Here is a 26464-nt window from a genome sequence, read left to right as displayed (position 1 = left end):
AGTGAAGAAAGGTTGGTGGGAGAGGTGTGGCAGAGGTGTAAGGAATGAACATGAGGGGGGCGACCAAGGATGAGATGTATGGATAGGGTAGGAGGGAAGTTGGTTAAGAGGGGAATGTCTGTTGAGGAAGGTAGGGGTGATTGGAGAATGGTTTTGTATGGATGATGCTGTGATGCATGGAAGGGAATGGGTGAGGGAGTATGTGTGAATGATATTTTGACGCAACCCGAAGATATTTCTTCTTGTCTATATTTCTGCATGAAGAGACTGTGAGGGGGGGTTGCCAATTAAATGAAGTGGCCTTGTTGTGGATGTGCTCTGTCTTGCTGCATTGATGCTGACCTACTGCAGTGGACGAGATACAGGCATAACCTGACATAGAGGAGGAACCAAGAAAAGAGGGAGGAGTGGTGGATGGGAGTGGAGTATGTGGGGATAAAATGGGTGGAAGTGGCTTTGACTTTGGCAACCTCCCTTGTAAGGGGGGAAAAAAGCAGTTGGTATATGTATTACTATTTGACTTTTTGATTTTCACCTTATAACTTTGGATAACTCCCTTATAAGAGGTAAATAGCCCTTGGTCTATGTATGTATTATTATTAGCCCATCTGGGGTATTGGCTGCATTTTATCTTATAGTAAGAATGTACTCCGAAGCATACAGCTGATACTTGAGGGTCTATATGGTAAGTTGAGAGTGGAGGATAGATGGAGGAGGAGGAAAAGGACAGATGTAAGGAGGTCATTAGAGTAAGCTGTTTAAATGAAAGGAAAAGGAGCAGGTGTACAAGGAGAAGCAGAGAAGTGTGGGAGGTGGTGAAGGATAGAGTAGAGATAGGAGTGAAGGAGGAATTGAGTTGTGTCAAGGAGGAAGCAAGGTGTGCAAAGATAGTGTGTAGAACAAGGAGAACTGGAGGAAATAGAAGGAAGGGTAGTGAGTGGTGGGATGATGAATCAAAGAAGGTTGTTGAAGAAAAGAAATGAGCAATCACAGATTGGTTGTAAAGTAGGATGAGAGAAACATATGCAAGGTACAAAGAAAAAAGAAGAGAAGTAAAACATAAGATTAAGGAGAGCAGATGTTAAATGGGGAGGAGTATAACAGAAAATTTTGAAAGTAATAAAATTATTTGGAAGGTACTTGTATATGTACTTGAGAGAAGGAGAGGTGAATCAAATTGAGAAGAAAAAGTAAAAGGTGAAGATGGAGAGATGATAATGGAAAAGGAGGCAGTGAGGTGAAGATGGGTTGAGTATTTTAAGGAGCTGCTAAATGTGCAGGAAGATAGGGAGGAAGTGGTGGAATATGTGGGAGGCACTAAGAAAATGACGGTGATGGGTGAGGAAAATGGAGAAATTAGATGAGGTGAAAGTAGTTATTGGAATGATGAGAGCAGGTTAGATTGGTGTCATGTGGAGTGTCTGTATTTGCTATCATCAACTATCTTTTGAGTTACATCTCCACCATCAACTCTCCACTATGATTTTTTCCTAGAACTCCATACGTCTATTGGTTCATTTCCTACCCTAGCATTAAGGTCTCCCAATACAACTACATTGACATTTCTCCCTAATACCTCTGTGCATCCAAAAAGCCTCCCTTTCCTAATGCTCTTTTCACTACCAGGCCCATATACACTTACAAAAACCCACATCTTTCCCAGTTTCACCTTCATCCACATTAACCTTGAAGAAACCTCCTTCCACTCCACTACACGCTTACCTATCTCTCATACATACATACATACATATACCAAGGCTTTTTTTCCCCTTACCAGGGGGGTAGCCAAAAAGGACAAGGCACAAAAACATTCCCACCCTTTTCATCCCCGAAAACACTCCACACCCCTCCAATCTTAGCACCTCCTAGATGACGGGTCATCCCTGCACCCTGTCCACTGCCCTGGGTCAGAAGCAGTGTCTCTCACTTATTAGTATAGCCACCCCTTCTCTCCTTCATCCTTTCTTCACTCCTGAAAACCTCCCAACTACCTTTCCAAACTCACACTCACCCCTCCCTTTCAACTTAGTTACACTCAATGCCAACACATCCATCTTCTCACATACTGCCTATCTCTTTCCTTTCACTCTCATCTGTACCACATCCATGCACATTAAAAGACCCAAACCTTACGGTACTGGGTGGAAAACTCCTAGACCCTCTTATGCCTTTACTTTTTTTAGGAATGTCCCCTGTGGGGCTACAGGTAGCACGATTCCTAGTCCTATCCCCCATTCCATTTTTTGTCACCTCGTATAAATAAAAAAGGAAATGAACATTCAGAGAAATGGTACTGGACTGTAACAAGGGGTTGGAGAACAGCATAACGGAGGGACAGTTGCAATATAATAAGTGTCATAATTTCTCTATGAACAGTCTTTCTCTATCACAGACATAATGATGTGTGGCTCTGGTCCATAGGGGCACCCCATATAGACCCTAAGTATCAACTGCATGCTACTTTGCCACAATAACATACAGCCAATACCCCAGACAGAGGTAATCTGGTATTTTAATAATGATAACAACAACAACAACAATAATAATAATAATATGTCATTCAAGGATGAAACACTATTACTGTATGGGTATAGCTTGGTGCTGTGTATCATGAAGTGTCCTGTCTTCTGTGTTATGGTTGTGTCTAGGGCAGTTTGTTTCTGTGCACAAATGCTCCATAGTGACCTGGACACAATCAAGCAAATATGGTTCTTTATTCTCTCTGGAGATTTTTTCATTGATGTTCACCCATAAAATCTCCAACAATTTTAATGAAACTTTGCATGCAGAATAAACAATAATTAATCCACTAACCTGTTCTCGGAGACTCCGTGGGTGAGGGAAGTGCCTTACACACAGGACAAACATACTCGTACGATTTATCCAAGGCCAACTTTGCTTGTATTACACCAAGGTCAGCCTCTGGGTCACAACTGCTGTGCACATGCCTACACAGAAAATAATGGCAATGAGATTAAGTAAAATAAAATCAACAGATCTAGATTTACAACATCAGGAGAGAGAGAGAGAGAGAGAGGTGGCAGACCTACCTTCGACAGACAACACACGGTGCCATATTTTTCTGCATAAAAGAACGGTAAGCTTTGCGGCAGATGGGACAAGCCAGGCCCTTGTTGCGTTGTTGGTAACAAGAGTCACACACAGTGAAATTTGTGTGCCATCGAGATGACAAGCCATTACCAGGTGTGCGTGCTCCGCAGTCCCCACATTCACGACACGTCTGTAAACAGGGTATTGTGTTAGATTGTGTCAAAAGGCATAAATACCAATTGGAATCATACACAAGCAAACTGGCACTCAGAAAATGAAAACAAATAATACACATAAGCAACAGCAGCAATTGGACTCGGCTACAGCACCAAGAGGATCACCATTTGAGTACAACCAATGGTGGCAATGTCACAATTCACACTTGTGTATTCATTACCCACTACACACTGTTACTAACTTTCACACAATATGAAGTTGCTAGCCACCACACTAGAACACACTCAACCGCACATAGCATGACCAGTAATTCTAACATGTGAAGCAATGACAACACTGTTGTATTACAGATGACAGCAATTTGATAAGAAAATGGCTTTTACATTACAAGTTATTAATAGATGATTAAAATAGTACCAATGGAAGTGTGAAATACTTATGAGTGCAGTTGCATCAGGTGAGATGTGAGAGAAAGAGAGAGAGAGAGAGAAAACGGGAAGGGGGGGATTTATTTAGTTGTACTAAACAAGATTGGAGCTTTGCTCATGTGGTTCCATCTGTCTCCATTCAATAAAGTTTGCTATAAATTTATTTCTGTTGTTGGCCAGTGTTATGTTTTCACCACATTTGTTCCACAAATCAAATCTATCTGGAAAACTATACTTACTGATCTCTTTTAAACAAGCTTATTTTTTCAATTCTTTACCATATTTCTTTTTTATCTTTCATCCTATACCAGTGGGTCCTCTCAGCCCATTTTTTCTATACAATTTTTTCTAACCAAGTATCATTGTCAAGTCACCTTTCTTTGATTGGTAATTTCAGTCCCTTTTTCTATACCATTTTTCTGGCCTAAGTATCATCATCCAGACACCTAACAGTGCCATCGGCACAATCACCCCTTCATGGTTGTCTGAATTGAGCAAAGTTAATCTTGATTTCTGAAAAGAGGCTTCCATTACTGTCCACATGCTTCTGCTCTTGCATAGTTCAGCATTTTGGTATGCTCTAGATCTGAATGGTGTGGGGAGATCAATTGTGACGGGCTAATGCAAGTGAGGAGTTTTAATAATGTATGACCAGAGTAATACTAATGGCAAACTTAAAACAGGCTTTTAGTCAGAAATTTGGGCATTTCAGGTTCTTTCTACATTTTGTACCAGTTAAACGATTTGCCATTTAAATTGTTGTGGATCCCCCCCCACCACCATGAGTGTCTATCAGCTTTATCAAATGCCTTGTTTATCTCCATTGCCACAAAAACTGTTCTTCATGTTGATGCTTTTTTGTTAAATCCCATCAGCACTTGCTATGTGATGTTTGTGATAAGGGTGCTGTTGGACTAGACCTCAATCCATATTGATTTGGAGAAAGGAGCAGACCACATTTAATTCTTTCCAAGGTTAGTTTTCCCATCACTTTGGGTATGGTGTACAGTAATGACATTGGTCTGCAGAATGGTGGTTTGCTTTGTTTTAATGTGTACACCAAGTAATTGAATGTATTGGTCAATGGCTTTATTCCAGTAAGGCTGAGGTATTTTAGATGGCTATTTGTGATCTTATCTGGGCATCCAGTACGAGTCTTTCAATATCTTTATTCCTTCCACATCTTTATTTGAGAAGTAATGGGAGACACCATATGTGCCTAGTTTAATTTTCTGTACATCTTTGGACATTACCCTATTTCTTGGGTAGGAGGATTTGAAATTTGTTTTGGAGATGTTTGTTAATATCATAATTCTGTGCTTGGGTTGTTTCAAATGTATCATGAGTAGGGGCCAAGTTAATTTTTTAGTTTTATAATGTCCTTCCCATGTTTTTTGTCATGTGTGCCTGAAAAATGGAGGTACAGTGATGGTGGACTGGCTGGTGAGATTGTTTATGTTTGTCTAAAGGAGGGTAGAGTGCCTGTATAGTTCCACTTTACATGGGAAATGAGAACATATGTGAGTATAGTAGTTTCAAGAGAGATCAGTTTGTTGAGCGTAGTTAGGAAAGCTTATGGGGTTTTGAGAGGATTAAGAGAGGAACAGGAGTAATTGGTGAAGAACAATCAGATATGTGAGGAAGCTTTAGCAAGGGGTAAAGATGTTTTCTGGGACTTTATGGATTTGGAAAAGGCTTATGATAGGGTAGACAAGAAGGCACTGTTGTTTTGTAGATATATGAAATCGGAGGAAAGCTGTTAAGGCCAGTCAAGATTTTTATGAAGTAGTTGAGCCTGTTAAAATTAAAAATGGAGAGAACAAGTGGTTTGAGGTAAAAGTAGGACTTCACCAGGGATGTGTCATGTTGCCATGGCTGTTCAACATATACACAGATGAGGTAGTGTGGGAGGTAAATGCAAGGGTAATGGACAGGGGAATGGAGATGGTCAAAGAAAATGGAGAAAATTGGGAGGTAAGCCAATTGTTGTTTGCTAATGACACTACACTATGGGTAGGATCAGAGAGGGATTAAGGAAGTTAGTGATGAAGTTTGGGGAGGTGTGCAAGAGGAGAAAGTTAAAGGTAAATGTGGGTAAAAGTATGGTGATGAGATTTACAAACGGAGAAGATGGCAGCAATTTGGACGTGAAAATTAATGGAGAGAGGTTGGCGGAAATAGGTAGCTTTAGATACTTGGGGTTACATGTGGCAGAATAGGGAGTGGTAGTGGAGGAAGACTGTAGACTGACAGAAGCAAGTCCCTTGAGGGATTAAAAAGTGTAATGAGAAATAGATCTTTGGGAATGGATGCTAAGAGGAGATTGTATGAAGGGGTGATTGTGACAACAGCACTGTACAGGGCAGAGACATAGAACATAAAGAGAGGAAGTGAGAGTTTTAATATATTTACCTAGTTGGGAAATGAAATGTGTGGGAGTGATTTCTATGCCTTTTTCATATTTCATTATTCTGTAGTCAGCAAATTGCCTCTTTCTCTTCTCTGTTCCAGTGTTGATAGATGTAATTTATCCAGTCTTTGTTCGTATGTCAAATCTGAGAGTGTAGGTACCATTTTTGTCACTGCTCTTTGAATTCTTTCAATGTATGTATGTATGTATGTATATATATATATATATATATTTTTTTTTTAGGTGCCCATAATGTTGCAGCATACTCCAATGGTCTTACCAGTGTAATTAATACTTTCTTCACCATTTCTTCATCCATGTAGTCGAAGGCCAATTTCATTGATCTTAATAAGTAGTCTCTCCAACTAGTTTGTTGACATGTTTATCAGGTGTCAAGTCACTTGAAATAATTACTCCTAGGTCCCTTTCTGAGTCTAATTTTTTTACTTCCTTGGTACCAATTTTATATTGACCCAATATTCTATTTTTGCTTTTTCCAAATTTCATTATACTGCGTTTCTTAATGTTAAAGTTCACTTCACACTTCCAACTCCATTTCCATATTTTGTCTAGGTCTTCTTGTGCAGTCTTCTGTGCTTACTCTCTTAAGTAGTTTGGCATCATCAGCAAAGAAGTTCATGTAACACTTCACTCCTTCATCCATATAATTTATATGTATGGTAAACATTAAAAGAGCCAATACAGAGCCCTGTGGGATGCCACTTATCATATCTTCCTAGTTTGAGGTCTTGTCTCCAAGTACCATACTCATTTTTCTCCCACTCAAGAAATCTATCATCCATTCCAGTAGCTTACCTTGTATTCCTATTATTTCAATTTTTCTTATCAGCTTTTTATGTGGTACTTTGTCAAAAGCCTTCTGTTTGAGATGTAATGTCTGAGAAGCATGGTAGGGGTTACAAGGTTGGATAAAATGAGAAACGAGGTGAGGAGGAGAGTGGAGGTGGAACAGGATATGGCATATACGGTTGATGAAAGTATTGTGATGGTCTGGACATATGGAAAGAATGGATGAAGAAAGATTAGTAAATGAAGTGGGGAAGGCATAGGTGGATGGAGTGGACATGAGGGGATGACTGAGGGTGAGATGGATGGACAGGGTAAAAGGGGCATTGAGAGAGGGATGTCTGCTGAGGAAGGATAGAAGGCAGATGATAGGGGTGAGTGGTAAATGGGTGTGTATGGATGATACTGTGATACATGGAAGGGAGTGGATGAGGGATGGGGGAGTTAGGGAGTGGTTATGAATGAATGATATTTTGATGCAGCCCAAAGGAATTTCTCCCCGTCTTCAATGTTACAGCATGAAATGGAGAGGGGGGTTGACTGATTAAATGAAGTGGCCTTGCTGTGGATATGGTGTGTCTTACTGCATTGCTTCTGACCCAGGGATGACCCTTCACCCATGAGGAACCAAGATGAGAGGGAGGGAGGGGTAGTGAGTGGGGGTGAATGGGGGTGGAACAGGTAGGGATGAAATGGGTGAGAGTGGAATTATGCCTTCTGACTTCAGCTATCTTCCTTGTATGGGGGAAAAAGCCCTTTGTATAGGTATGCATGTATTATCTTTAGTGTGTTGTATTCATAAAGGAATGATAATACTTTTGTGTTACTGGTGTCCTTCCTTTATGTTGTTCCTTTAAACCTATTCTTTACCATTTCTATGACTTACCTTCTTTTGATTCCCCTGTGGAGGGGGAAAAAAGGAATATGCCGATGTTGTTGTTGTTACCTAGACTGTCTGGCTGAGCAGTCCCACCTCACTGAGGAACACCACAGCTGGAATGGGGTTTTCCCACAAATCCCTTACAAGGTATATTTTATGTTGTTGGTGTGTGTGATTGAGTAGAGTGCAGTCTTCCATACTGCGTTGTATATTATGGGGTGAAGTGTTGCACCCTGGACAATTATCTAGGATGCAGTCATCCAGCCTCTTCTGGAGAGATGTAAAATGTGTTTATAAAGGGAGCTGAAAATGGCAAACCCCATGTTCAGGAGGTGATACAAGTATAAGTATACATTAAGAAGTGTTGAAGGAGATGTGTTTTGAGATGAGGTGTCTGAGAAGTATGGTGGGGGTTACTAGGCTGGATAGAGTGAGAAATGAGGAGGTGACGAGGAGAACAGGGGTGAAAAAGGATTTGGGAGATAGGGTTGATGAAAGAATATTAGGATGGTTTGGACACATGGAAAGAATGAGTGAAGAAAGACTAGTAAAAGAGGTATGGAAGGCAGATGTGGAGGGAGTGAACATGAGGGGACGTCCTAGGATGAGGTGGATGGATGGGGTGAAGGGGGCTTTGGGGAAGAGGGGAATGTCTGTTGAGGAAGGAAGGGAGAGGACGGAAGACAGAGGTGAGTGGAGAATGGTTGTATATGGATGATGTTGTGACTGCATGAGGAGGAATAGGCGGGGGGGTGGGGGCTGGGGTAGTATGTGTGAGTAAATTTTGACGCAGCCCGAAGGGATTTCTCCCCGTCCTCGCCTCATATGCAGAGGGGGACGGAGAGGGGGGGTCGCCGATTAAATGAAGCGGCCTTGCTGTGGATGTACTGTGTCTTGCGACACTGCTTCTGACCCAGGGCGGTGGGCAGGGTGCAGGGATGACCCGTCATCCATGAGGTGCTCAGATGAGAGGGAGGGTGGGAGGGGTGTGGAGTGTATTTAGGGATGAAATGGGTGGGAGTGTTTTTATGCCTTTCCCTTTTTGGCTACCTCCCTTGTAAGGGGGAAAAAGCCTTGGTATATGTATGTATGTATGTATTAACAATGCAGAAGCATCCAAAGAAAAAATTGGAAAAATGATGTGCATTCATGTTTTTAGGAGGGAGAACAGGGGAACAACCAGATCATTATTTCACTGATGGGAAATTAAGAGAGGTGGAAAAGGGGAGGAAATGGGAAGGAGGTAAAAGTGCTGAGGGTTAACAAATGAAATGAGAAGTGTATAGAGAGAATACCAGGGCAAGCTGAGAGAAGTGAAGGAGGTGGTGAGGGATAAAGGGGAAACAGGAATAGGAGGAGGATGGGTACATGTTTCAAGGAGGAAGTAATAAAGTGCACAAAGATGGTATGTGGGGCAAGGAAGAAGGTAGGGAAAAAAGAAGGAGAGGCAGTGAATGGTGGGTGAAGAGCTTACGAGAATTTATTGATAAAAAGAACTAGGGAAGCGTGACAAGTACAAACTGAAGAGAAACAAAATGCAAAATGAGGGAGGCAAAGAATCCTTCCAACACTTGTTAAAAAATGTTTGTAAGAAGTGTGCTAAAGTGGCCTTCTTCCTAGCAATCACATCAGCTTAGACATGGTGGCTTTTAGTGAAATTAGTCTGTATGATGTAGGATTATAATAAGGTTTGTTTGTGACATAGCAATTATGTGAGCTATTTTCCAGATAAATGGGATTTTTCTGTGCAATCAGTAGTTGAAGACATTAGCTAGAGCCTTTACAGATGTTGAGTCAAGGTGTTTTAGGTGGATATTTATTGTTTGTTTTTTAGTTTACCATTCACATATCTGTAAAATAGTTTAGGTTGTTCCTAGCTTTTTTCTATTATTTCTTTTCTATAGTTTCTCTTTTCATCTCTGCATATTTTTATATAATCGTTTCTTAGTTTGATGTATGCCATTTGCTCATTTTTTCGTCTTTTTTCTATTTTTTCCAGGCTTTGTCTCTTGTATCCTTAGCTTCAATACATTTTTGTTGTACCAGTTCTTTATGTATACTCTTTTTTGCTTTTGTTGTGGTACATATTTGTTCACTTCCTCATTATAATTTTTCTATTGTATTCCATTTTCTCTTCCATCCTAGTTTCTTCCTTTAGGAATTTTTCCCTGTTTGTGTTACAAAAGAATTTTTTAAGTTTCTCAAAATTTGTTTTGTTGTACATTGGTCTTCCTATTCCATGTTTCTCATTTCTTCTTAGGTCTATTTGCTCTTTTAGTTTGAATTCTATTAGTACATGGTCACTCTTTCCTATTGGTGTTTTGTAATCTATTCTGTCCACAATTTCAGGTTCTGACGTATTAAATCCAGTCTCGATGGTTCCTCATTGTTTCTGTATCTGGTATTTTCCTTTATCCACTGAGTCATTGTGTATTCAATGGTCATATCAAGCAGCATGTTGCCCCAGATGTCTTCTCCACCCTTTACTGTCATTTCTTCCCAACATATTTATTTTGAATTAAAATCACCCAAATTTACTATATTTCCTCTTTCATTCAGTATATCGGTCAGTTCATACTTTGTATCTTCCAACAGTTTGGAATGACCATTTTCTGTCCAGGACTGTGTTCTGGGGGGCACATACACTACTAAAAAATGTCTACTATTCATACGATTCCCAACTTTTATCATAATTGATTCTACATTGATTTTTCCTTCTGTTATCTTTGACACATTTAAGTCTTTCCTAGTCAAAAATAATACTCCCCCACCTTGTTTTTCCTTTCTATTCTTCATCCAACAGTTGTATAGACCTTGTCCCACAGTCTTTGGTGGTAATTATTTTTAATCTAGTTTCTACTATTCCCATTATGTCTGGTTTTTCTACTGCCAGATAGTCATTTAATTCGTTCAATCCTGAAATCGTTCCTTCTATGTTGGTATAGGCTAATATTAATTTTTTTTCTTTCTCATCTTTTTCTGTCTGCTTTGTTTCCTTTTCCCTAATATACCATTTCTCAGCCTTAGGTGCACCACTTAAAAAAAAAAAAAAAAAATCTTTTCAGTCTCGGTTCTTTTTTCATTTGCTTCATTTCTAATTTCTTCTTTTTCTTTATTGCTAATTTTTTTTTTTCATCCATACATTTTTGTGTTGTTCACTGCTTGCTAATTTTGCTGTTCTACGTAGTACAAGGCGTGTTTTTTTTAGTACCATTTTGAAATAAAAATGAAACAAGTGGACTTTTCGTAACAATTTTATTTTTACATGAAAGCCTGTACTGTAATCTACCTTTCAACATAATTACGGAATCATCTGACCATGTTTGAATTTGTTTGTGAGTATTTGAAATGCCTCCTCCAATTGAGAATGCCGCCAACTGTAAAATACGAGCTGTGATTCGTTTTCTTGCTGCTAAAGGCGTGAAAGCAGCTGAAATTCATTGTCAGGTCAGTAAAGTGATGGGATGATGGCCTTACAAATGTGCACCAAACCATCAGTAATGAGTGAAGGTTGTCCACTTCATTCCTCATCATGCACATTTGTACGACCATCTTTAAAAGCTCTCACCTATTTCCGCACCATCCCATCACTTATGATTTTTCCATACACTTCACTGATCTGACGATGAATTTCAGCTGCTTTCACACCTTTTGCAGCTAGAAAAGGAATCACAGTGCATATTTCACAGGCGGCGGCATTCTCAATTGGAGGAGGCATTTCAAATACTCACAAACTTACATATGGTCAGATGATTCCATAATTATGTTGAAAAGTAGATTACAGTGCAGGCTTTCATGTAAAAATAAAATTGTAACAAAAAGTCTACTTGTTTCATTTTCATTTCAAAACAGTACTTAAAAAAACACACCTTGTACTTCCTCTGCAACCATTTGTGACCTAAGTTTTACTTATAGTGGCCTATATTTTTTTCTTTTGAGTATCTACCTATTCTATATGTTTCTTCAATTTCTTTATCTAAACTTTGTCCCTCCTCTTGAATCTCTTTCAGAATTTCTTTAGCGATCTCTTTTTCATCTTTTTCTGATATCTAAGATACATCATGGTTTTCTTTAATACTATAGATTACACTGCATTTTTTTTTCACTGTATCCCTAACCAAATTACCTTTCTCTTTAATCACTTGGATTACCATTTCTTTACCATTCTCCTTGACCTGCTGCTCCACTATTTCTTTGAAAGATAATTTTTTACTTTCCTGTTCTACTTTCCATTGTTTATTTCTTGAAAGTCATTTTCTTTTATCATTTCTTCCACTTTCCCAGTCACTGCCTGTATTTGATCCTTCATCTCTTTCTTTAACCTCTTCACTCCGGGGCACATCGTACATATGGCAGCATTAGCTGCCAGGTGTGCGATGTTGCGTTATAATAATCGCATTATAAAAAATAAAGTCACTGCTCAATCACTCATTCTCTTTCACCTGTGAATTTTAATAACCATAGAAAATATGAAGCCAGTTTAGAGAGAATGAGGGTCACGCAGGTACGACTACAATAAATATAATCAAGACGCCGACGTCGGCATCATCGCGTACCCACTTGCTCCTCATGACGCCTACGTAGGTGTCACCGTATGGAAGTGGTTAATGGCTCATTCCTATTCATATCTTCATTTTTCAATCTTTTATATTCTCCCTTTACCCTATTCAGTTCCATTTTCAACTCATCTATTTCCCTGTTATTTTCTTCATTGGCTTTTCTTAATTGGGCTACTTCTTAGTATATACTTTTGCATTCACTTATGAGTTCAAGTATTTCATCTAACAATTCATTGATTTCCCTATTTCTTATTATATTTTTAAACCTGGGTTCTCTTTCCATATCTATCCCTCTATACTTATTTTCCCTGTTAAATCCCGATTTTTTTTTATTTCAAACCTTTGGTATGTCTTGATTATATTTATGTCTAGGCATCTTTTTGTTGGTTTTTGTCCCTATGTCCTTCCTTTTTTCCTTCCATTTTTTGTAACTGATCGTGAAAAAATAAAGATACAAAGACTTACATTGTCAGCCACTCAAACTATATATTTCTCTTCTCGTTTTGTGTAAACATAAGAACATAAGAATGAAGGAGACTGCAACAGACCATAAGGCCTACACTAGGCAGCTCTGTATCCATCACCACCTGTCATCCCCATCCATAAAGTTGTCTAATCGTTTCTTAAAACAACTGATAGTTTCAGCGCTTACTACATGGTTACCAAGTCTATTCCATTCGTCGACCACCCTATTAGTAAACCAATTTTTGCCTTTTCCTTTCTTGCTTCTGCTTTGGTACGTATTTATCTATTCCCTATTTATAAATTTCTTTTAATATGTTCCATTTCTCTTCCATCTTTGTTTCTTCATTTAAGAAGTTTTCCCAATTTACATTTTGAAATAATTTTCTATTTCTCAAAATCTGTTTTGAGTTGAACATTAGTCTTCCTTTTCTATGTTTCTCATTTCTTCTCAAATCAATTTGTCCTTTTCGTTCAAACTCTTATTAGTATGTGGTCACTCTTCCCAATTGGTGTCTTGTATTCCATTTTATCTACAATTTCAAGCTCTGACATAAATATTAGATCTAGTCTCAACAGTTCTTCATTGTTCCTGTATCTGGTATTTTCCTTTACCCATTGAGTCACTGTGTATTCAATGGTCATGTCCAGTAGTGTATTTTCCTAAATGTCTTCTCCACCTTACACTGTCATTTCTTCCCAACATATTTCTTTTGAATTAAAATCACCCATAATTGCTATGTTTCCTCTTTCTTTCTGTCATTCAATTAATGCATGTTTTGGGTCTTCCAACATTTTGGAATGGTCACTCTCTGTCCAAGACTGTGTTTTTGGGGGCAAATATATTACTACAAATTCTCTACTTTTTATGCCATTGTTTTCAACTTTTATCATAATCAATTCCACATTATTTTTTCCTGACGTCATCTTTGTCACATTTAAGCCTTTCTTAGCCAAAAACATGATTCCTCCACCCTGTTTCTCCTTTCGATTTTTCATCCAATGGTTGTATAAACCTTGTCCCACAGTATTAGGTGGTAGTCTCTTAATTTCGTCTCCACAATTCCCATTATGTCTGGTTTCTCTACTGACAAATAGTTGTTTAATTCATTTAGTCCTGAAATCATGCCATATATGTTGGTATACATTATTTTTAATTTTTTCATTTCTCCACCTTTTTTGTTAAGTTTCCTTTTTTTTTTAATATACCATTTTCTCAGCCTCAGGTCTAGTACTCTCCTAAAAAAAAAACTCATTCTTTTTTTAATTTGCTTAATTTCTTAATGTCTTTTCCCTCTATCACCACTCATTTCTTTCTTTATCCATACATTTTTGTGATTTTTACTATTTGCCAGCTTTGCTGTTTTTGATAGTACTTCTGCTATCATTAGTGACCTTTGATTTTTAGCGGGTTTTTTTTTTAAGAGTATTGTCCCATCCTTTGTACTTCTATTTCTTTGTCCATTACTTGTCCCTCCTCTTGTATCTCTTTAAGAATTTCTTTTGCAATTTCTTTCTCTTTTTTTTCTTTGGTATTTAGGTACAATGTTTTTCTTTAAAACCATACAATACTATGTATTTTTTATCCACTGTTCTCTGACCCAATTCTCTTTTCCTTAATTATTTTAATTACTGTTTCTTTAGCAATTTCTTTCACTTGTTGCTGTATTATTTCCTTAAAATATTTTTTTTTCTTGTCCCACATTCCATTGATTTTTTTCTTTTCTTTTTTTAGATCTGTCTCTAACTGTTTCTCCAACTTTCTTGGTCACCACTTGTATTTGTTCTTCACTTCTTTTTTCAAAGCCTCATTTTTTTTTTAATCTTCATTTTTCATTCTTTCCTTTTCACTTCTGACAATGTTTAATTTTTTTTTTAGATTGTTAAACTCCCTATTAGTCTCAGCATTAGCTCTTTTTAGTTGGTTCACCTCTCTGTACATTACCCTGTATTCAGCTTTAAGATCCATTAGTTCCTCTATCAATTCTACAATCTCCCAATTTCTTTGGACATTTTTATACCTAGCTTCTCTTTCCAATTCTAAACCTCTCCCTAGTATACCACTTTGTTTTATAAACCCAGAAAATACATTATTATCCAACCATTGAGTTGATATTGGGGTTTCAATCATACAACATTTCTTAGGTATGAACCCCAACTGTGATTCCTCTCCGCTTGCATCCAATCTTCTTTTCATCGGTTCACTTTTTTGTCTTTCTCCTTCATCATTCTCCATTTTGTGTATTCAACAATAATGTTGAATTTACTCTATTTTATCATTTCGGTCACTTGATAAACACAGCTCTCTTTCCTGAATGTAAATACAAGCCAGGTGTTTCCTTCAAACTTACTGAAAAAGCAATGTACATCAGAGCTTTTTCTAACCATCTGTTCCTGCCTATGGTGTAGAATGTGTCATGTGAATAAATATTTTTTCACATAGATGCTAAATACTTGAAATATCTTAGAAAGTGATATAGCCCAAGTGGGAACAAAAATTAAATCAAATAATAATTGGAAATTAAAAACGTATAGAGTTGGAACCATACATGAACTTGAGGTTAGGGAGGATAAGTTTGAGTAAGTGTCGGGAGCTAACGAGCTTTGGTCCTTTCCTGTATACTAAAATTATGTAAATACAGATGATCAAAATGAGGTAAGATTCAAAGAAGGGGACAGCATAAAGGAGGGACAGCTGTAAAACAAAAGTATCATCATTCCTTCATGAGTAAATTCTAACCACAAATATGAATGATGTGAGGCTCTGGTCTGTAGGGGAAGCAAAAAAAGTTCCTTGAATACTTACAGCATGTCACCATGCAGTTAACTGAAGAAACATACCTTGTTTGAATATTGATTTGTATTCAAATGTACCATTTGAATCTGCTATTTTCAAGGTGCAAAATATTCTCACCCTCTTAAGTTGCAGCTCTTACTTTACAAGGACTATTTTCATTCCAAAAATTTTGTGCCTAATTTGTATTGGCAAATAATGTCACCATAATATGTAAATTTTGTCACAATAAATACACACAAAAATATGATTAAGTGCACATGAATTAGAAAGAAAATGTAATTAATTAAGTTGTAATGTGGGTCACTATTAGCTGCCCAGTCTGCTGCACACTTGCCAACAACAGATGGCACAACCACACCAAAAACACACAACTACACAACACTACTAATGGCTAAAACATGACTAAAGCTATTTGACTGTACAGATAGCTTCTACTTTTTTATTACAACACAATCATTAAATCTTGTGCTGAACTCTGGCTACAATGAAGTGTAGTGAGTGATTGAATATGGAGGGGTAGGGGGGAGGGGAGAGAGAGAGAGAGAGAGAGAGAGAGAGAGAGAGAGAGAGAGAGAGAGAGAGAGAGAGAGAGAGAGAGAGAGAGAGAGAGAGAGAGAGAGAGGAAAGGAGAGAGAGAGAGGAAAGGAGAGAGAGAAAGAGAGGAAAGGAGAGAGAGAAAGAGAGGAAAGGAGAGAGAGAAAGAGAGGAAAGGAGAGAAAGAGAGGAAAGGAGAGAGAGAAAGAGAGGAAAGGAGAGAGAGGGACATAGAAAGGAGAGAGAAAGGAGAGAGGGAGAAAGGAGAGAGGGGGGAGAGAGAAAAAGGAGAGAGGGGAGAGGGAGAGGGAGTGAGGGAGAGAGAGACCTGAGTAAGGAAGCAAGAGAAATAGAGGAAAGAAAGAAAGAGAGAGAGGGAGAGAGAGAGAGAGAGAGAGAGAGAGAGAGAGAGAGGGGGGGGGTTGCTAGCAATTAACAAGATTTGAGTTAACAACTGGAATCTCAATTCACTTAGCACAAATTTCCACCAAACTCCACTGCCCTAAGATAGGGGCAATTCTCTAGTCACTGTAGCAATATTTATATATATATATATATATATATATATATATATTGTTGTATATATAAATATATATATATATATATATATATATATATATATATAATATATATATACAAATATATATATAAATATATCTATACAAATATATATATAAATATATATATAAATATATATATATATATATATATATATATATATATATATATATATATATATATATATATAAATATATATATATATATAAATATATATACATATAAATATATATATATAAATATATATATATATATAAATATATATATATATATATATATATATAAATATAAATATATATATATGTCTCTGTGTGTGTGTAAAAAATATATGTATAATAGAAAATAAAAAATAAAAATGAACAGAAATATCACCAATTCTCTTCCACACACTGTCTTCAATATGGCCAGAGTCCAGATGACATGGCATAACCACCATCCATGTGGATTACCTTGCACTTCCACCCAGCTCTGGAGAGTGTGAGGCCAAAGGGTCTAGCACAGACAACATGGTACGACTTGTCACACACTCCGCACACGATCTCATCTCCGGGCTGACGACACATCTGCACAAAGGGCACAGCCAAGGTTAGGGATGCAATGGATGGAGTACAACAAGCCTTCCCTATTAATTTTAAATCCACTCAATGCATTTTTTTTCCTTCATTTGAGCATTCCTATGAACCAACTGACATTTTTACAAGTCCTCTGGCACAGCTGTCTAACTACATTATGACAATCATTGATCAGATAATTTTTCCAGATGTAAAGAGAAATCAACACACACATCTGATAGAATATTACTCAGCTAACAAGCTGTTTTTCTACCATGCAAAAGTGTACCTTCTTATATGCTATCCTCCTTTGCATTCTAAATTCCAAGGCCTAACTTTTACTACACACATTGTAATTTCTCATGGTTCTGCATTTCAACCACATCACTTCAATTTTGAAGTTTAATCTTTCCCACAAAGTTGTCATTTCCTAAGAGGTAACTCCTCACCCTTTGGAAATGTTTCTCCAACATACATGCAGTTACCCACAATGAGGTAACTTGGCATAAGGGAGAAACATGCTCACCCATTTCATTTCCCCTTGTCTCTTCCAATTGTTCCTTCTTTCATGTGAAAAACTGCACCACACTCCCTAAAATATTGCAAGACTCTATAAGGAAATTTCAATTATACCCAAAGCTTGTGCCTATACAGATATCTATTCGCCTTAGACTTCAAATATACAAAATACATACATTTATCTAAAGGTCCTTTCCTTCTTACAAGTGATGGGTCTACAACCAAAGCATACACTTCCCCCCCACCCAATTGTTGTACCTTACATCTTATCTCCTGGATAAAGGGTTATCTTTGCCCCACTAATCAGGTCAGATGCAATGCAACAAAACATGGCATATGAGCAAGGTCCAATAGCCAGAGCTAGTTTATCCTCAACCTCAACCCCTCTAGAGTTTACAGAGCAGATAAAAAGAAATCCCTCTGCAACATGTTATTTATCATCAGTTCACGACTATTTTCTGCTCATACCTATCTCATTCTCAGTCTTCCCCTCCAGTTCAATCCACCCACCTCTGCCTTCCACACTCTTTTTGCTACTCTTTCTTCATACATTTATTCTTTCCATATGCCCAAACCATTCCAGTATTCAATGATCAACCCTGTCTACCATTCTCTTTCTATCTCCACCTCACATCCTTAAATCTCACCATATACATCCTCATTACCCCAACAATACTTCATCTCACACATTTAAGCTCTTCCATTCTGCCTCCCTTAACATCTTCCATACAATGACACCTACGTAGGCATCAAGGATGCCAGTGTCGGTGTCTACATTATATCTATTTTATAGTTGTAGCTGAGTGACCCCTGAATTCTGTGAACTGGCTTGATCACATTTTCTGTGTTCATTATTACTCAGCGAAAGAGAATGAGTGATATAGCAGTGACTTTATGTGCAAGTACTGTGATTACATCATCATACCTCAGGCATCTGATGCTGTACGCAAGAATTTGATTCGTATTGAAGAAGTAAAATTCCAAGTCTTTGTTTCATACAGCATAATGGGAACAATCACCCCTTTGTATTTACCTAGTTGTATTATACATGAGGTGCTAAGATAAGAGGGAGGGTGGAGGGGTGTGGAGTGTTTTCAGGGATGGAATGGGTGGGAATGATTTTATGCCTTTTCCTTTTTGGCTACCTCCCTTGTAAGGGGGAAAAAGCCTTGGTATATGTATGTATGTATGTATTATACGGGAAGGGAGCTATGCTCGTGGTGACCCGTCTTTGTATCTTTCAGCATCAAGTTTTTTCTTAAAATCTTGAATAGTGTTTGCACACAGTTTCTTTGTTTAATTTGTTCTTTGTATAATTTGTGCAGTAATCTCTTTGTACTCATCTCCAGATACCTATTCCCAATGAAATTTTCATTTCCCAAGACATTTACTTCCTGCCCTTACTCTAAAACTTATTTCCATCACACTGCTACATGTGACTAAATATTTCCAGCTATTCACTTCCTCCAGCCCCTCTCCTTTAAAACTTAGCTCCAACTCACTATCTTCTTCCTTTGTGCATTTGAACACCTCTTGTCCACATTTGTTTTCAGCTTTTTCTCTCTCATATTCTCCCAACCTCAAACCCACATCTGAACCAGCTAAAAGTGCAGTGTCATTAGCAAAAATTTGGTTCAATCCTACTTCCTTCCATTTTCTCTTATCAGTTCCAAATCCTTGCCCATGAACATTACATTACCTCTTGCACCACCCCATCCCTGTACATGCTGAACAACCATGGTGATATTACACAACACTGGTCCAGCCACACCTTCATCTAAAACCACTCTCTCTTCATTCCTAACCCTAATACTCATGAATTTTTTTTAGACTGGCCTAAACAGCATTCCCCTGATTCAAAATATCTGCAACACAGCCTACATTTCCTGTCAATCTTCTCATATGCTTTTTTCAAATCCATGAAAGCCCCAAAGATATCCTTACCTTTTCCCAAAATTTTCTTGCACACAAAAAAAAAAAAAAAAAAAAAAAAAAAAAAAAAAATTGCACTGCTCTTCCCCAATTATTCTCTCAGTTCCCTTCCTAATCCTTCCAATTAATAACCTCCCATATGCCTTTCCAATTACACCTGACTGATCCCTCTTAATTAAGTAATTACATTGACGTTTGTCCTCCTTTCCTTTGTGAAATAGAACTAAATATACACTCCTCCAGTCATCGAGGCACATTTTAAAAATATCTCATTCGCCAATACACTATAACTCTTCCTCCCTTGGGTACTTCCCATGACACCCATCTAATCTGGGTGCCTTACCAGCTTTCATTGCTTTCAATGTTCTTTGTACTTGATCGTTTCCTATAGCCTTACCGCTTTCTAATCCAATTAGACATTCTCCTAGCATCTACCAATGCCATGCTCAATCCATAACCTCCCCCACATTCAGCAAGTCCCTGAAAATTTCTACCTATTTCCCTTTTACCACTTTCACTTCCATTAACATCTGTCCATTTGTACCCTTAGCTATTCCTTTCTACTTGACTCGGCCCCTACTCCTTCCAAAACATCTTTCTATTCTATTCAAAATTTTCTTTCAAACTCCTATCCCACTTTACATCTGCTCTTCTCTTTACCTCCTTCACCTTGAATTTTGCTTCCCTCTTCTACTAAGTATTCAATGAGATTTAGACAAATCAGAACAATGGTCTCAAAAGTGGTTAATAAAACTTAAGTGTATAGTAGTGTGGGGCTTGAAAGTGGACTGCCAGATTGTACTGATCAAAGAATACTGGGATGGTTATGGAATGTGCAAAGAATGAGTTAAAGACTAGCAAAGAGAGTAGAAGGCAGAGGTGGATAAACTGAATTTGATGGAAAAACCAAGAAGGGGATGGATAGGAGAGGGTGAAAAGGATCTTGAGTACAAAGGGAATGTCTGTAGAACAGGTAAGGGAGAGGGCAAGAGACTGGTGCAAATGAAGTGTGGTTGTAAATAGACAAGATAATGATGCTACCCACAGGGGTTTCTTCTTGTTTGCTACATGAATTCTAAAGTGGATAAGGAGAGCTGAGTTCACTATGAAATGATATATTGGAAGTAAATCAGCTTCAGCTGTTGGGCCCTGATGTGGAGGTGCTGTGATTTGTTGAATTGCTTCCGACCTGAGCAGTGGGCAGGAAACAAGGATGGCACTTCATCCACAAGGAGCTAAAAGGGTAAAGGATGGGTATATGGCTTGACTGAATTACCCGCCCTCCTCCTTATATAAGGGAAAGGAACCTTTGGTATAAATGTTTATATCTTCCCCACTTCTAGCATAACTGTAAGGACATGATCATTATTTCTTACTCAGCACCAATAATTAAATGTTTCACCTAAACCTCCTAGCTTAAAATACATTCTTGGGGGTGTATCTTCTCCTCTATATCTTGTTGGTGCCTTCACTTACTGGGTCATTATGCTTTTCATTGTTATACTCATCAGTATAATACCCCAAGATTCAATGTTTCACCTGAGATTTAGTCTTGCAGGTGTATCTTCTCTATATCTAGTTAGTTCCTTCACCTATTGGGTCATTATACTATTCACTTATATTCATCAGTAAGATACCCCAGGATTCTTCAGTTACATCTGTCTTTTCCATTTCTCCACATTAAGTCTCCCATAAGTTACATTCTCACTTTGTTCAATGATCATTTCTAAGCTATGTTTATTAATTCTTTGTACCCTGTTTCATTACTTGCTCTTGTTTTTCAAAACAATGTATACCAATACAATGTCTTTCTCTACCACCTCTCTTCTAATTCTTATATCAGTCATTCCTTCTCTCATTTCCACTTCTTCCTGCTTGATGCTTCTTTTAACTGCAGCCATCACATCACCTCCAAGTCCCTCTCCTTTCCATCTGCTTTACACCCTTACTGCCTAAACATATATCTCCACTGAGTTTGGTTTTGGTAATGCACATTATATCCGATTCTTTCTCCTCTAGTCAATTATATCTAATTTTAGTTACACCAGTCCATCTACACTTGAATAGCCAATTTCTAATATTTATCATGCTTTTCTTCCTTTACACTTCTTTTTGGAACCTTCTATCTTCTAAACAATAATTCTGAAATAAAAATGTCTTTCTCTGTTGTTCGTTCCCCATTTAATTTTTTCTTTAGCTTTCATTTTTTTCTTCCTCTGCTGCATCCTTCCTTTTCTATTCTTGAATTCATCAATATTTGTTAGTTTCTTTGTCTTATTCATTAATTCATGCATTGTTTTGTAATTAAAATTCTACATTCATTAGTCATTTACTTCCATTACCTGCACTTGGGAAATGACTGCATGGTAGCATGCAGCCAATGCTTTAGGGACTTTTGAGGTGCCCTTTTGGACCGGAGCCATACATCATTTGTCTATATTAGAGTAAAATCTCTACTCATAGAGGAAGATGCTACTTTTGTACAACTGTCCTTCATGCTGTTCCCTTGAAAACATCCTTTACCACTTCTATAACTCTACCTCTTCCTATCCCCTGTGGTTGGGAAGGAAAAAACTTCTGCCATAGTGATTAAATGCAACAAAGTGGGACAGAGTAATAGGACTAGGAATCCTGTTCCCTGTATGTTCAATCTACAAGGACTCAAGGCAGAAGAGGGTCTGGGAAAACTCCAACTAGATCCCTGAAAATTGGGTCATTAAATGTGTATGATTGTGATACAGATGAGAGTAAAGGGGAAGAGATTGGCAGTTTGTGAGAAGGAAGACGGATGTGTAAATATTAAGTGGAACTAAGTTGAAAGGAAGGGGTGACTGAGTTCAGGAGTGTGATGGTGAGTGTTGGAGGTGATAAGGGAGGGAAGGAATGGCTCTGCTGGCAAGCCATGAGATAGGAAAGCATGTGGAGAGGAGGGAAGTGTCTTCAAGGTTAATGTGGGTGGAGGTGAAACTGGAATGGAAGAAGTAGGTTCTTGTGAGTGCATATGGACCTGGTAGTGAGAAGTGAAGAGGGAGAGAAAGAAAAGAAAAGAAAAAAGAAGAAACAAAGGCTTTTTGGATAGATTTAAATGAGCATTTAGAGTTTTGGAAATAATGTTAATGCAGTGCTGTTGGGGAATCTTAATGCTATAGTACAAGACGAGCCAATAGATGAGTAATAGGAAAGTTTGGGGTGCCAAGTATGAAACTTAGTAATGATGATGTTAGAGACATGTTTAGAAAGGGCACTGATGATAGCAAACAGTATTTAATAAGGGAGCCAAGCATAATTATACATGAGTATTGGGGCATTAACTGTAGCCCAAGGATGGATAGGAAGAGTTCTGGATGTTAAAGGTTTTCAGAGTAGAGAGTGGAGTGACAGATCATTTTTTGGTAGAAGGGAAATTGAGTGGAGAAAAAGTGGAAGAGAGAGAAGAGTATTCACAGTTAGCAAACTGAACGAGAAGGAAAAGAATAATACCAGAAGCTAAGAAAAAAGTGAGTGGTGAAATACTGAGAACAAGTTGGGGAGAAGAAGAATGAATATTATTAGGAAGTGATAAAGTGTGCAAAAATGGTATGTGGGACAAGGAGGATGAGCGGGAATGAAAGGAAGAGAAATGAAAAGTGTGATAAAGAGAAGAAGCAAGTGTATGTAGATTGGTTGCAAGGTAGAACTAGGGAAGCATAGGAGAGATAGATGAGATAAGAAGCAAAATGTAAGGTGAAGGAGACAAAGAGGAGAACAGATATAAAATGGGGTAGGAGTTGGACAGAAATTTTTTAAAAGAATAAAAAGATGTTTTGGAGGGAAATGAAGAGGCAGGGGGCAAGTCAGACAGGAGAAAGGTAAGAGTGCAGATGGACAGATATTAATACAAGTGAAGGTGGCAAGAAGAAAAATAAAGTATTTCAGATTTGTTGAACGTGGAGGAGGTTAGGAAGGGACTGACTGTGGTTCTGAGAGAAGCTAAGAAAATGACTGATGGGAGAGGAAATGAATAAAGGAAAAAATGCGGTACAAAGGGCATTGAAAACAATAAAAGTTGGTAAGGTACTTGAGTTGAATGGGTGTCATGTGGAGTGTCTGACAATGGGAAGAACAGTCATATTGGATTGGGTAGTGAGGTTGCTTAATGTATGCCAAGGGGCAGAAAGTGTGCCAGAGGACTGGTAGTGCATTTATAGTTCTGCTTTACAAAGGAAAAGGAGACAAATGTAATTGTAGTTTTGTAGGGATCAGTTCCATAGTTGGGTGTTAACTGAGGATTGGGAGAGGAATAGAGAAAGTAATTCATTGGGAATAGTATAGGTTTAAGAAAGGTAGTGGACATGTGAATAAATTTTTTAAGGTATGGCAGATTTACAAGGATGTCTTTTGGGTCTTTATGGGTCCCCAAGTAAATTTAGCTGTGGGGCCTTCCCATGGATATGCTGTCTTGATACACTGCTTCTGACCTGGGCAGTGGGGAAGAGACAGGGATGTCCTTTCTTTTTCTTTATATATGACTTGTTCTCCATTATTGTCTAGTTTCTTTTGCTATTTCTTTTTTCTCTTATAACCTTTTTTTTTACAGGTTTATGTTCCCCTTTCCATCCTACCACTATATAAGATTTTTTGTTTCTCCACTTTTCCAATCAACATTTCTCAACTCTTATGTACATTTATCATCTTTTCTTCTTTTTCGTTCCACAATTTAATTTTTCTCTTTACCATATATTCCACTACTCAATACCTCATTCAAGGTTACCATTTCTTGGTTGATCTATATTACCTCACTCAAAACTCCTACATTAAAACCAAACCAGATAACACTGCATTACACAGACCATTTTCATTATTATCCACCATATCCATGCTCATTGAAAGACTGGTAACTGAAAGAATCAATACAAAATTACCCACTTCCCCTAACCAATATGGATTCAAAGAAGGCCAGTCCACCAACACACTGCTCACAAACATCTCCCAACAAGTGTTAGAAGGATTTGACAAGAAAGCCCTGACAGAAAGAATGGCTATGGTAGCTGTTGGTATAACAAAGGAATTTGACAAAATCCCCAAGCACACTATCAAAAACAATCACAGAAATAGATATAATAATATATATATAATAATATATATATATATATATATATATATATATATATATAAAAATCTAACCACTTCCATACGGTGACGCCTACATAGGCGGCATGAGGAGCAAGTGGGTACTCAATGATGCCGACGTCGGCATCTTGATTATATTTATTGTAGTCATACCTACGTAACCTCCATTCTCTCTAAACTGGCTTCATCATATTTTCTATGGTTATTAAAATACACGGGTGAAAGAGAACGAATGATTGAGCACTGACTTTATTTTTTATAATGCGATTATTATGATGCAACATCGCACGTCGGGCAGCTAATGCTACCAGACGTGCGATGTGCCCCTGAGTGAAGAGGTTAAGGAACAAAAAATTTATAAAATCCCTCAGGGTGCAATACTCTCATATATCCTATTCAATCTCTTCACAAATGATAAGAACATAAGAATGAAGAAAACTGCATGAGACCATAAGCCCTACGCTAGGCAGTTCCATGTCCTTTATCACCTGTCATCCCCATCCATAAAATTGTCTAAACTTTTCTTAAAACAACAGATACTTTCAGTGCTCACTACATTGTTCCTAAGTCTATTCCATTCGCTGACCACTCTATTAGTAAACCAGTTCTTGCCTATTTCTTTCTTAAATCTAAATTTGTCCAATCTAGTTCCATTACTTGCTAGCTGAGTGGGTTAGGGTGTCGTTACTTGCAGCAAAGGTTGAGGTAATGGCAGTTCAAACCCTGCCAATGGCGAAGTTGAACCAGGGGCATGGTTCATTAAATCCCATGCTACAAAGTCCTCTGTGAGGGGCACCGTCACATTAAACCAAATCATCATCATCATCACTTTTATTCATAACTGCCTTAGCAATGATCTGTTAGCTCTATTCCTAGCACTTATGCACGGTTTCCTGAATTTACGGTCTCTCACATTCAGTTTTCTCTAAAAAAGGGTTATCTAAGCTATACATGCCATACCTGCTACCAACCCTTGATCTATTTGAGACAGATGGAACTGAAAAATACGACAGTAACATATTGAGAAATATAGCAGTGAATAATATATTGACTAAATGGATGAAGGAACCAAAAAGATGAAGGAACCAAAAAGATGAAGAGGCAAATGTGCAAGACTGGATTACTTTAACCAAGAAACCAGAGTTGATTGAAACAATGAATTACCAGCATTTATCCCCCCTCCCCCAAGCTAAAGCACACATCCACCCTTCTCCCATACCACACCCATTTTAGGTCCCCTCCTTTAAGCTCCTTGTGGATGAAGTGCCATACCTGTCTCCCATTTTCTGCTTAGATTACAAGCAATGCAACACCTACACATCAAGGCCCAACAGCCAAAGCTGGTTTATCACCACACATTTACATGGCAACTCCCCTTTCATCCAACCGGGAATCCACACAAGAGATAAGAAGAAAAAGAAAAATGAGACAGAAAAAAGAGGGGGGGGGGGCATAAATTTCTCATCCATTCACAACCACTCTCCACTCACACCTATATCTTGCCTTCTCCTTTCCCTGCTCAACAGACATTCCCCCTGTAACCAAAGCCCACACCCCATTCATCCATTCCATTCTCAGTCTTCCCCTCAAGTTCACTCCATCCACCTCTGCCCTTCACACTCATATTGCTAGTCTCTCTTCGCTCATTTTTTCATATGCCCAAGCCATCCCAGTATTTCTTTCCCTCTCT

General features: G+C 38.0%; 1 protein-coding gene across 11 annotated transcripts in view; it reads right to left on the bottom strand.

Moving 5' to 3' along the window:
* LOC143026595 (uncharacterized) overlaps positions 1–26464 on the bottom strand; it is a 321375-nt gene that overhangs the window by 241626 nt on the left and 53285 nt on the right. For 10 of the 11 annotated variants that reach the window (XM_076187254.1, XM_076187255.1, XM_076187256.1 and 7 more), the window contains exons 10-12: positions 17113–17226; positions 3051–3241; positions 2815–2948 (exon numbers count right to left, since the gene is read on the bottom strand). In XM_076187254.1, the coding sequence (XP_076043369.1) occupies positions 2815–2948; positions 3051–3241; positions 17113–17226 (439 nt within the window). The remainder of the gene's footprint in view (positions 1–2814; positions 2949–3050; positions 3242–17112; positions 17227–26464) is intronic. The other variant, XM_076187262.1, reaches the window with a different exon arrangement.

Source organism: Oratosquilla oratoria, chromosome 6 (assembly GCF_046742065.1).
Source record: "Oratosquilla oratoria isolate Oo_2021 chromosome 6, ASM4674206v1, whole genome shotgun sequence".
In the NCBI taxonomy this organism is placed as follows: domain Eukaryota; kingdom Metazoa; phylum Arthropoda; class Malacostraca; order Stomatopoda; family Squillidae; genus Oratosquilla; species Oratosquilla oratoria.
The sequence above is the reverse complement of the archived record's forward strand: the minus strand, read 5'-3'. Positions and strand labels throughout refer to the sequence as shown.